A 13005-nucleotide genomic window follows, 5' to 3' on the forward strand; every position below is an offset into this window, starting at 1 on the left:
TAGATGGCTCTATCTGCAAAGCTGTTTTCTTCCACTAAGTGGCCTATCACAAGAGGAGGGTCCCGGTTGGATATTAGCAGAGAACATTCTCCACCCGAGAAGGGCCTTGCCAACCTCAGTGCCAATGACCAGAAGAGCTCCCGGAAATCTAGCCCATCTCTGGGGGTACAGGGACCCCCCACCGATGCTCGTTGGCGCCCACATATGCCTCTTCTGGCGGTGATAACAGCATAAACCCTGGGGTTTTAACATGTGGGGAAAACTTTCTAGCTGGTGTTCTCTGCCAGGTGGAACCTCTCCTCCCCCCCCAAGAAGGGAGAGTTCCCTGGCCAGAATCCAGAATACCCATGTGCACTTTTCTGATGAAGTATCTTAAAGAGGAAACCCAAGGGGAGATTTGGCTCTATCTTCAAGAACCTTCTATCCAGAGGGAGAAAGGAGACATGTGCCCACACAACCCATGCAGAGCAAAATCACAAAACTTTCTGCATCTAATCTCATTCTTTCCTCACCGAATCCCCATAAAGTAAGTGGTGTGTCCATTTTTCAGATAAGGAGACTGAGGCTCAGAAAGGTCACCCAGAGCAGAAATGTCTCTCCCTCCTTCATTCCTGCAGCCTGGTCATTGCTGGTACCTAGTAGCCAGCAGGCAAATACTGCGTGGAGAGACCGGTGGAGGACTAAAGGAAGGAAAGGCAAGGCAGGGCCTTGATCCAAGCCCAGGTGGGCTTGACCACAGGTTGTGGAGGGGCCCAGAGCAGAGAATCACGGAGGGTAGCGTGGGGGGCACATCCTCCTCCTGCCCTGCCCCGGCTGCTGGCTGCTGAGGAGCAGGAAGGAGGGAACTGTGTTACACTATCTTGCATCGCGTAGTAAAGAGCTTAGGTATTCAAATCTTTTCTTGGAAATCTCCAGTATTCCATTCCGCTGCCTCAGAGTTAGGTAACTTTATTTACTCATGCTAAACAGGGCCATTTTCAGAGAGGAAATTATGCAATGTTCTATGCAAATGTGGCATTCTGGGGAGAGTGACTATAGAGATAAGTGTGGTCACCAATGCATTATAAAGATCAGATTGCTGTGCTTCTGGTGGCAGGCTGTGTGTCACTTGATAAGGGGATATGCCAGGCTCTACTTGGAATTGCTGCTCATTTGGATTCTGTTTCTGGTAACTACGTTTTCACGGAGTTGTCTGCCTGTGAACTTTGTTTAGGGCGAAGAAGGAACAAGGAATAAAGCCTTTGCATGTTGCCCCATCCTTAGGCAGATGCGAACAGTCAGAGGGACCTGCCCTCTGGACCTGTGGGAACAAGAAAAGTCAAATTTTACTCTTTGTCCTCCCAAGAAGAGTCTCTTGAAATTTTCCAAGGGGGAAAGATGAAGACGTGTGCTGGGTTTTCTGGGCCACCTTGTGAAAATCAGCCACGTTATTTTACTAGTGGTGGCATGTGTGTTTCAAGCAAGAGGGAGGAAGTAGCCGTGGAAAACCCCTCCTCTGGAAGCAGGTAGCACTGAGCCCAAGTCTAGCGCTGTCCCCAGTCTGTGGGCTCTTGGATGGACAAGGCACCTGGCCTCCCCAGTCCTTAGGCTCCTCTCCTGAACACGGCAGCTGTGCCCTCCCTCCCTCCAGGTAGGTGTTGAGCTGGGTCGTTGCACAGGCACCACGGCACAGTGGTGCCATCGCACAGTGACTGCTTGAAAAATTGCTGGATGAACAAATGACAGACTTACCCATCCATACCAACAAAGTGAGGGTTGATACAGTGTCCTTAGTGGCACAGGAAGCCACTGGGTGATGTTAAGATTCTGCAAGGTTAACAGATGCTAGAAAGAGCACTTACGGGTAGCTCTCACATCCGAAGTCTTCCTGTTAAAATTCCTGCTGCTCAAACTCAGGAACCAAGTAGATTTTCATAGCAAAGGTATCCTGTAGCTACTCACACAAAACTGTGCTCTAAAGGTCAGGGAATCAATAGTAATCAATGGCAGGTGCCATGGATTGCCCAGCCCCTGTGTGGCATGCACACTGCTGTGTGCTTGTGTGACTTTCACAACAACCCTAGGAAGTCAGTTCTCCCCGCAACATTTTATTTTGGAAAATTTCAAGCATGCAATGAGCTGTACAGTGAACACCCTTATACCCACCATCTACATTTCCCCACTAGCAATTTACTAGTTCTCTCACATATCTGCCCCTCTATTCAGCCATCAACCCATCTGTTCTTTTCTCCCTTTTTTTTTGTGTGCGTTGCAAAGTAAATTGCTGATATCAGTACGCTTCCTCCTAACTACATCATCAGGCATATCATGAAGTAGAGCCATAAACTCATTGGTCATTTTATTTCCCTGGCCTGCAACAGAAGGGAAGTCACGTGCCCAGGGTCAACACAACTGGAGAGTGGCAGGGCTACAGCTCAACTCCAGGCCTGGCTGGTGACTGTCCCCTGCATGGTTCCCCTGCATTTCGAGCTGTAGTGACAGGTGGGGAAGTGGTGTTGGAATGTGTTCGGATACTGTGCAGCTCTCGGCACTCTGGGTGGGGGCAGGTGAAGAGGAGGCCGAGGGCCAGGTCGCCAGTGTGGCAGCTTTTGGGGCAGCCCCCATGATCTTGGTTGAAGTCGTGGAATTGAGCACTAGGTCGCAGTTTCCCTGGGTGACAGGATTTCAGCCCATATCCTAATATCTCCATCCCTAATTGCTGGTCCCCTTATAAATCTGAGAAACAACACCGATATGTATTCTCCTTTATTCTTGGAGGGGCCGGACTCTGTGCCGGGCAGTAGAAATGTGACAAGACCTGCTGTCCATCCAGGAAATGTTGCACTTTACACCTGCCCCCGTGCTGTACTGGAAGGAAAGCTTTAGGGAGCTTCAGAGAAGACAGAGTAATTGATTGCTACTTGCAGCAAATAGCCCATAAGCTGTTGCTGGGTTGATGGAGAAATGGTTACTTAATTTTCTCTGAAGGATTGATTTGACCGTCAGGAGAAGCAGCCAAGCTAATTCAGTGCGCTGGTTCACACCCTGAGTGGCAGCGAGTGGATCTTTTGACTTGGGAATATCACACGCCGTGCATGGAGTCTCCCCCTCGTGTAATCAGGCTTGAGAAGGTCTGAGTGTCGCGGGTACAAGACCATTCTCCTGGGGTGGGTCTGCAGAATTTACCAGGCTCCCTGTCGCCCGAGCGCTGCTGCGTTACATTTGAGGCGGCACAAACCTTCCTTCTCAAAGCACTCGGCGTAGCTTTGAGAAGGAAGCTACCTTTCACCCAAAGAAACGTGTGTGAGTCACTTTCGTACGCCCCAGAACAGCGATCGTTTTCATTCTTGTAGTGGCTATTGATAGAGTGGTGACATTCGGGAGATGGATTGCACTTTCCCCCTGGGCTGCTGATGGACGGCCTCGTGCTGCCTGTGTGCCTGCCGCTCCCCTCCAGACCCGGCCTGCTCTCCCCCAGAAAGCCGATGATTCATCAGTCACTTCCCAGCCGTGCATGACTGGTCAGTGAGGGCCTCTCCCCTCAGCTGCATTCTGTCACCGGGAGCCATGCCAGGCTGGTTCTCCCTGGAGTCACTGTCAAGGCTTTATGTAGTACCACAGGGTCCCTCCTCTGTCACACAGCTCATTCCCAGGGTCGGACAGCTCCAGAGGGCTGCCATCTGTCCATGATCTGAAGGCTCAGTGAGGGCAGGGGATCTGCCTGTTTGCTCCCAGTCAGTGCGCTGCTGGGAGGGGCCCCCAGGTGCCCAGTGAAGGGAGGCCCCTTGCCAGGGGCAGCCGAACAGCACGCAGGTGGCTTCAGGCGTTAACCACCGGGACATCAAACCCCCTGGAGACTGCCTCCTGCGAGCTTGGGTCATGTGACTGTCCCCCTGCCAGAACCGGCCAGCGGGGATGGGGGTTGCCCCCATCTCTGAGGGAAAGAGGGACGGTCCTCTCTCTCGGGCCCCATCCAGAGAACTGGAGCCCAGGTTACCATCAGCTTGTCCAGGACGGTCGGCACACATTCGCTCTGGCTCCGTACGGCACCACATCGTCATCGGTTGTGTGTCCTTGGGGAAGTTACTTGACCTCTGTAGTTTTGTCCTCTGGAATCAGTGAAGCATCTCATCTCATAGGATCTGAACCTGTCAGGTGGGGGCTCAGCTCCTGGCGCCCAGAAGCACTCGATAGAGGTTGGTCATGGTGTCGGCAGCAGTCATAAACTGCTGGGGGCTGGCAGGGGCGTCCCACCCCAAAACTCAGTCCTACCCATCTTTCTGTACGTGGCTTTAGAGAACCAAAGCCCCAGTGGCACCAGATGCCCGCAGGACAGGGCTACCAACTCCAGGAAAGGCAGTGAGCCCACTGTTTTAGCTCGCCCTGAGAGGGCCACAGGCCACTGCAGCCTCCCTCACTCTCCCTGGCAGGCCTGGGGGTCCCTGCAGTAGGAACACAGTCTGCTTTTGGATGCAGGGAGGGGCAAGGGCGCACATGTGCCCAGGGTGCCTGAAAGCCTGCGGTGTTTACAGAGCCACTGATCTGGACTCCAGCTGTGGTGGCAGTCCAGGAATCGCTCTAAGCTTGCAGTATTGGTATCGGGTTTCAAAGCGCTGGGACTCACTCAGCTGGCCTGCAATCTCACTGTGAGGATAAAGACTTCCATTCTAAATGTATGTGGAGCCGCCAACGCCAAGAATTAAATCACGGTATTGGCACCCGTATTTTATTACGAAGGGATCATTTACATACAGCAAAAGTCAATCAGCCCCAGTTATTGCTCAGTAATGAGCTGCAGCCTGTCAAAGGGAGCTCTGGAGGAAGGCTGCAGCCCAGGAGCTGACAGGACCGCTGGTGGAGAAGTCCTCGGCCTCAGAACGGGAGGACCAGATGACATGAGCATCCCTCCATCCCGTGACAAATACATCTTCAGCACCTGCTACTGCGCAGGCCCCCTCCTAGGGGTGCAGCAGTGAGTGAGACCGCTCAGGGCCCTACCTCCTTGGGGCTGCCCGCGAGACAGGGAGCAGGCTTCAAGCAGGAAGGAGGGAGCTGATGGGGGCATTGGAGCCTGGCTGGCATCGGGGTGCAGTGGGGGCTAAGACGGGTAGATGTGCTGGAGAGTAGGTGGGTGGGGCAACCACAGATGTGGGCTTGGGGGGCCTCTCGGAGAGGCCAGGGACCGCGTAACTCACTGCCCATGAGCCCATAGGAGTTCTGAGGAACACCCAAAACCCATGGTGCATTTTTTTCCCACAGCCTTGCTTAGTCTTGAGCCTGCATTCAGAAAGCATGACTTTACCCCAAGCAGAAGGCTTCTGACTAGAGACTCATGGCTCCAAAATGCCAGGAGGTTTCCAGCAACAGCCACTATCGGTGGAGACCACACAGCTCCTGTCTGTGCTGCAGCCCCAGGCCTCTCAAATCCCCTCAAGGGTCCTGCAAGGAGTTAGGTCTTGGTTTTATAAGCAAGGAACCTGAGACTCAGAGGAGAAGGTCGTCTGTCCAGGGTCACAAGTTATTAATGGCAGAGCTGTGATTTGAACCCAGGTCTCCGTAGCTCCAAAGCCCAAGATGCTTTTTCCAGGCCAAAGTGCCCTGATTCTGCACTTCATGGTCAAGCGGCTCTTTCATGCTTTTTCCTTTTCTCCTCCTCTCTCCAGCATCTTAAACTTCTGTTGGAAAATGGCTACACTCCTTTTCCTTCGTTCTGCTAAACACTGCAGGACCTCTCGGACATCCCAAATCACCAGCCCTGAGCTGTTTGTCCAGGCCAGTCTTCCACCCAGCAGTCCTGGGTGGTGCTGAAATAGTGTTAGCCCTACATTACAGTAAGTCACTGTTGACATTCTCTATTTCTAAGTAACAAACCATGTTAAAATTTAGTGACTTAGAACAACTGCAAGTCATTCATTTTGCTCACGGATCTGTAATGTGCCCAGGGCTCGGTGGGGCTAGCGCATCTCTACTGCACATGGCATCTGCTGGAGTGGCTTAGCTGGGAACTAGAGGGTCAACTGAGGGCTGGCAGCTTGGGGCTGGCAGCGGGCCTGGGCCCTTGGCTTCTCTCCGTGGGTGTCTCCATGGCTGCTTGGGTCTCCTGCCAGCATGGTGGGTAGGTTCCAAGAGCATTTTTATGACCTTGCCTCAGAAATCACGTAGGATTACTTCCACTGTACTCTGTTGGTCTGTGCAACCATAGAGGCCCACCCAGTTTCAAGGACAAAGGACACAGACGCGCCACCACTCAGTGGGAGGAGAGTCAAGCTCACACTGTAAGAGAGCACAGGGTGGGCGGTGCTGCTGTGGCCGTCTTTGCAAAGTACAGTCCATAAGAAAACCCATTTCAGTGCCTTTCTGGTCCTTTCTGGTACGTCAAGGAGAAAGTCTGCGATGAATACTCGTTTATCTTAGAACTTCTCTAACTCTTGGGGTGCCCTTTTTATCAAAAGAGCGGCATTAGGCTATAATTTAATAAAATGGTCTTTTAAATCTATTTTCACGGTCACCTTATTTGTTGTAAGGAATTCTCATAGCTACACATATACTCAGAAATGCATCGTGGATGGATAACAAGAAATCTGCACAGGGGTTGCCTCTGGGGCGGACGGAGACGTAAGGTCAGCTGTGTAAAATGTCAACACCTTTTTAAATGTGAACATATGAAGGTGTTATCTATTCAAAGAGATTGGTAAGCTTAATATTTTCAAATAAAATGTCAAATTATCTCCTCTTTCAAATAAATGCAACAAAGGCAGTGCCCAGGTGTAGGGGAACACATCACCTGTCCCGGGAGTGAGGTTCCGCTGAGAGGCACACCACAGCTTGGTGGCCCTGGCGCGCAATGGTGACGTGTGTCGTCCCTCCTGCTCCGCCCGTCGGTGCCTGGATGGAGACTTGGTCTGCTCGGTGTTTAGCGTCCCCGCCGGCCCTGGAGCCTCTTATGGCAGGGCCAAGCCGCCTTCTTCTGGGTCTGGTTCCCTAGTGCAGCCTGGCACCCACGCGTTTGTTGAACTGGGTGCCGGAGCTCTTTAGCTCACACGCCTGGCTGATTTGGAATCATGCGTGCCTGTGTCCCAAGAGGTGCCATGGGAGAGCTCTCAGCTTCTTGCCACAGCCCTTCTGAGATGACTGTCGCCGCCTTGGGGTCAGGCAGAGCCAGCGTGGCCCCGCATTGCTTCCCCTGGACCCTGGACTGGCTGGGCCCCTGGAGGACCTGAGACCCTTTGTGTCCGAGTGTGGAAAGAGGATCACTTTTTTCTTTATTTAGTTTTAAATACCCACATAATATACCTCTTTTCCCTTTGGAAAATGAGAACGTAGCATAATAACTAAAATGACCTTGACCCCGCAGCCTCAATCCCAGCTCCTTCACCCTAAACAGGTATCACTGGGCACCCACCAGTTTCTTAAACTTTGCTTGTACATCCACATGCTGGAACCCGCAGAAAACACATAGTATCGTTTTGTGTGATCTCATTTTACACGAATTGTGTTGCACTGCGTGTGTCATGCTGCAAATTGCTTTTTCCACTCCACAGTGTGCTCTTGAAACAGCTAGAGGTCTTAACTCATTCCTTGTCGTTGCCATATGGCTTTGCACTGAGTGAACGTACACATTTTTTTAAGCTTTCCTCTGTTACTGGACATGATAGACCCGGATCCTGCCGTCAACATCTTTGTTCGTGGCTCTTGGCCCACAAGTGCGTTTTTCTTAGGAACATACCAACTGCCAGGTCATACAGTGTGAAACTTTCAGTTTTAATAAATAATGCTAATTTGCCCTTCAAAGTGGCTATGTTAATTGCTTGTCCTCCTAGCAGTGTTTGAGAATGTCAGCTCTTCTTTGGCCTCACCAGTACCTGCTGTCATCAGGCATTTTTGTTTTTGCCAATCCGACGGGTAGAAGATGGTAACTTGTTTTGTTTCCTGACTTCTCACGAGGATAAGCACCTTTGTGTGTGTTTTCTGGCTGTCCCCATTCTCTTGCCTGTGAGTGGCCTGTGGGGGCCCTTCACATTTACTGCTTTATTCATCTTTTACTTCTTAAAGATATCTTGCGAATATTCCTCCTAGTCTGTTTATTTATAATATAAAATATTTTGTTATACAGGAGTTACATTTTCATTTTGATGGCGTTAGTTTATCAACCTTATATTTATTTATTTGTATGTATCGATCTTTATTTCTTTTTGAAGAAATCCTATGGCATGCTAGGCCCCACCCCTTTGGAAGTGAGGTTGGTGGGAGATTCAGGTGGGCGGCGAGGTGTGGGCAGTGATGGATGACCTGTCCCTTACACTGGCCTCCTCCCAGCACAGACCCCTCCTGAGAGGAGGCAGGGAGGCTCGTGAGACTGCCACACACGCCAGGTTGCAGTCCTCCCATGTGTCCGAATCCCTCCGGGTGCCTCAGCCCCTGGCATGGCTCCCCCTGTCTCACAGTGACATCCACAGGTGCCTGCAAGGAGGCAGCAGTCCGAGGACAGACTGTGGGCAGAACTGGGTTCCGTTCAGCAGCTCTCTCCTGGGTCTTCCTCTGTCCAGGATACCGAGGCCATCGCAAGGTCACCAGACAACCCCTCTCCTCCAGGACGGAGCAGCCAGCTGAGGGCCGGGGGCCAAGGTGGCGAAGGAGTTCCCTAAAATGACATTGAGAGGCTCACAAAGGAGCCGCCCCAACCAGCGTCCCCGTTGGTTTCCTGAAGGATACGCCCTGCTCTTTAGTCCTTGGAATCTGCTGTATTTCTCCATAACTGCCCCACCCATTCTGAAAAGCCAGGGCTCATTCCCTCTCAGTCCTGTCTCACAGTAACTGTTGCTTTTAGTTTTCTTATGAACTCTCTCACGGGGCTTTGATGTCTCAATTGCACTGCTGAAAGTTGTTCCGCTTTGGGGTTTGGTTCTTCCTTTTTTTGTTCTTTGTGGCAGAGGTGGTAGGTCTTCCCCCTTCGCCCCAAGCCCCTGAGGCCGCTGGGCTTTATGAGGGGGCTGACAAACCCCACTATCATGATACACACGCCACTGACACCAACACCTATGGCTGTGCCTGCTTTCCCAGGGCACACCCTTTGTGAATGTGGGAAAAAAGGAGGCAGAGTTGTCCTGTTTAGAGAGCTGGGGAGCGGAGCGGGAAGAGAAAGATAAAGGAACAAAAGGAAAGGAAAAGCACCCTATATTCATTTGCTTTGCTTTTCTATTTTTAAAAAGGAAAAGATTCCCATGGAGGAGCATGTCTTAAGTATTGGGTAAAGAAAATAAACTCTACCTACCACAAAGAAAATGTTTGAAAGAATGAAAATGATGACTTGCATTTCTGATGCTACAGAAGACTAGGTGCCTTCCAGTACGGACTAGAAATGCTCGATGAAATAGTTTTTAAAAATCTTTTTTAAAAACTGGATTATTGAGGAAGGGAGGAAGATTCTTGCCCCGGATAATAAGGAAGCCCAGTCCACAGAGTTAAGCCTGTCTGGTGGTGGTATTTGCCACGGGGGCATCTGGGTACCCTAGGTGGGGAGAAGAAACACAGGCCTGGAAAGGAAGATGGACGGGATGACATCCCCATAAAGTCAGAATTCCAGATAGATCATGCTCTCAGAGGGTTAAACGGAGGTGTGTTGGAGGAGGTAGTGCCGAGAGAGGAGAAATTTATCTGTCATCCCTTAGATCTAAATAAAAAAGTAAAAGTGGCGGCCGGAGACCTTGGCGAATGCCTGCGTCGAAGTTTGTTATCGCATGTGTTTGGGGCCAGAATTGATACCATCTGTGTAATTGCTCCCCCCAATAAATGTAAGTCAGATACTAGGTTACAGTGGCATGATTAAAGTGTTTTACAAATAGAATGTAGTAATGCGCCACTAAAAGTCAAACTAGATACTTAAAATGGGTGAATTTTATGATACATAAATTATACCTCAATAAAGCAAACTACCTTCCATTCTTCTCATCGGAGACTTAAGATTTTAATATCTTTCTCTGCCCTTGTATTTCTTTGTCGAGATATCTTTTTTCTTTTAACATATCAAGATCATAATAAGAATGTTGTTACCCTCTTTTTCATTTAAAATTTTAATGTCTTTTCCAATGTCATTGCAGTTATTTGTCAACAGGATTTTTTACTTGGGTTTTTAATGTGTATTTCAAAAGTACACCTTGAATACTTTCTCATTTTCAAATAATTTCAAGCTATCCAGTTGCATGTAGAGTAAAAATTAAGTTCTCCTGTTGATATTCCCCCTCCCCCTGCCAACCTCACACACACACACACACTCCCACCCCTAATTCTCACTTCCCTCCCCATAGTTAACCACTGTTCACAGTTTGGTTAAACATAAGTTTTAAATGGGTATATAATTTTCCGTGTGATGGGGGAAAAAAATCATACTCAAACTGTTCCCCCATTTGGGGGCATTTAGGTTGTTTCCTGGTTCTGCTGTTTCTTTTAAAACATGTAGCGGACGGAAGTCAGAGGAGACAGTAGATTGAATGGTCCTGTGTTACTATGGTGATTTCATCGCCATCAGGACAGGCACTAAATGAGACATCAGATTTGGGGAGAACTTGCATGTACGAAAAGGGACCTGGCCTACGCTGAGGACCCCAGGCCAAATGCTTTACCTGCCTGTTCTCATTTAATGCACCAAACATCTCATGGTAGGGACATCATTCCCATTTTACAGACGGAAAACCGTAGTTTGGACGGGCCGAGTGCATTGCCCGGGATCACACACCATTTAGTGCAGAGCTTGGCTCTAAACTGCCAGGCACCAGCTTGAGGGCCTGGTGGTTCTACAAGGGAGCAGGGAACTCGCGCTGTCTTCAGCTAATCTAGGCCGACACCATCGCAGTATAAACCTCTAATGGTCTGCAAACTGAGATTCTCAGTTTGTTGTGGTGTGTGTGTGTGTGTTTGGCTCCAGTTTGAGCACCTACTGTTCAGCAAACATCGCACTAATGCTTTATGTACTCTGTATCAGTCAGTCTTCAAAATAGAGCTTTGAGAGGGATGGACCGGATCCCCGTTTTTCGGAGGAGAACTCTGAAGCCCAGAGAAGTAAAGTCAGTTGCCCAGTGTGGCTCAGAGGGGGCAGTCAGGCCCAGGTGTGTGTATGACTCCAAGGCTGGGCTCTGACCACTGGGCTCTGCCGCCCGGCAGAACACGAGTCAGCTTGAGTGTCTCCATTGGGCTGGGCAGCCAGACGGCGCTCATTTTGCTCTCTGTCCCCTCCCTCCCAGACAACAGCGACCTGATCGCATGCACGGTGATCACCAAGGATGGCGGCATGGTCCAGCGGTTCCTGGCTGTGGATATTTACCAGATGAGTTTGGTGGAGCCCGACGTGTCCAGGCTTGGCTGGGGAGTGGTCAAGTTCGCTGGCCTCCTGCAGGTACGACAGCCAAGAACTCCAGAAGCGCTTCTCGGGTGGCTGTGCAAACACACACACACACACACACACACACACACGGAAGTATCTTGACAATTCCCTTTTCTGTATGTTTTATTTTATGTTTTATTTTTACAGTTACTTTCTAATGACATGAGGGTTGCAGGAACAGATTATCATTGAAAAAGTTAAAATATCTCACAGATACAGGCCAAGTCCTCTTTGACCAAAACCCAATTCTCATACTTCCCTCCTCCCATGATCAGTAATCCTTCCAGATCTGGTTCTCTGCGAAATGCATATATAAATATAACTACTTGTACTGTTTCTAAAAATTGTGCACATATACTTGAGAGGGGTTATGTGTGCATATTTTTTCTAGTGTCACTTGAACGTATTCTCCACTTTGCTTTTTGCACTCAACCTGTGACTTGGAGAGCTGACCATGTTTGCATATGCAGATTTACTGGTATTCTTTTAACTGCTGCCTGAAGATACCAAGGCATAGTTAGCCAGCCAGTGCCCTGTGGCTGTTTCTAGCTTTTTTACCTTTACAAACAGTGCTGCCATGAACAGAATTAACCTTATTTCCTTGTGCACCTGGGCAGGGGTTTCCCGAGGCAGATCCCAAGAAGTTGGGGCGTGCCTCTTTTCAGTGTTCATAGACGCTGCCAAATCCTATCTAAAATGATGGTTGCCGCCGGCAGTGTGTGAGAGTTCCCTTGTCCTCACCTCCTCTCCAGCAGCGCTGGAATCTAAAGTGCCAGAAGCCAAGTCAGGGCTTGGGTTTTCTCCACGTTTGTCTCTATGATGAGTGACTAATGCCAGCTGGTTGATTGAACAAAGCCTAGACACCAAAGAGTTGAAAACAGCCTCCTAGGTCACACCTCCCATCAGACCCCCAGTCCCTGGGTGTCCAGCAAACCCGTCCAGGCCTGAGACTGGCCCCGTTCTGAGGCAGTGCTTTTCCTTGCTGGGCAGTCCTGGGTACTGGCAGTGCCACGCTCAGGCTGACCCACCTCCACCTCTGCACAATGTGACCTGCTGGCAGCATGCCGCTCTCTGAGAGAACGACCCATGTGTTTGAAGATGCTGTTGCAACTTTTCCCCAGCCTCCTCTTTTTAAAGATCTTTCCATTTAAAAAAAGAAAAAAAGTGTCTTTTACCGAGAGTGATGTGAGAAACAACTATATGAAGAATCTTTCATTTATAAAAAGACTTCCATATAAGCGATTGTCCATTAGGTGACTTAGTGCTTCTTATTTATCTAGGCTTATGATCAATTTCCTTTAGAATTTAGTGTCAGGAAAGTGTTTTTCTCCCTCGAAGGATTAATATATGTCCTCTATCAGACAATGAAAGCCACATAAACCTTTTCTTTTGGTCGTCTTCCAATAGCCACTATTTGTCAGGCCGTTACTATGTGCCAGCCTCTCTTTTTTAAATGCAGACTATCTCACCTAATCCCCACTATATCATTTCGAGGCAGGTGTTATTTCCAAACAGCCCGTGCCAGATTGAATGCCTTTGAACACCTACCTCTACTTCATGAGCCCTTTTCAGTATTGTTTCTGCCTCCCTTTCACATCTGCCATTCACGTCTATCTCCTGTCTCGGACTTTTATCTTAAATCAGCTCAA

At 49.5% G+C, this 13005-nt stretch overlaps 1 protein-coding gene across 12 annotated transcripts in view; it reads left to right on the top strand.

Annotated features, from left to right (window-relative positions):
• Window positions 1–13005, top strand: part of CLEC16A (C-type lectin domain containing 16A) — a 193499-nt gene that overhangs the window by 128944 nt on the left and 51550 nt on the right. For all 12 annotated transcript variants that reach the window (XM_033101362.1, XM_033101364.1, XM_033101365.1 and 9 more), the window contains one exon: window positions 11217–11368. In XM_033101362.1, the coding sequence (XP_032957253.1) occupies window positions 11217–11368 (152 nt within the window). The remainder of the gene's footprint in view (window positions 1–11216; window positions 11369–13005) is intronic.

Source organism: Rhinolophus ferrumequinum, assembly GCF_004115265.2.
Source record: "Rhinolophus ferrumequinum isolate MPI-CBG mRhiFer1 chromosome 15 unlocalized genomic scaffold, mRhiFer1_v1.p scaffold_54_arrow_ctg1_1, whole genome shotgun sequence".
Classification (NCBI taxonomy): domain Eukaryota; kingdom Metazoa; phylum Chordata; class Mammalia; order Chiroptera; family Rhinolophidae; genus Rhinolophus; species Rhinolophus ferrumequinum.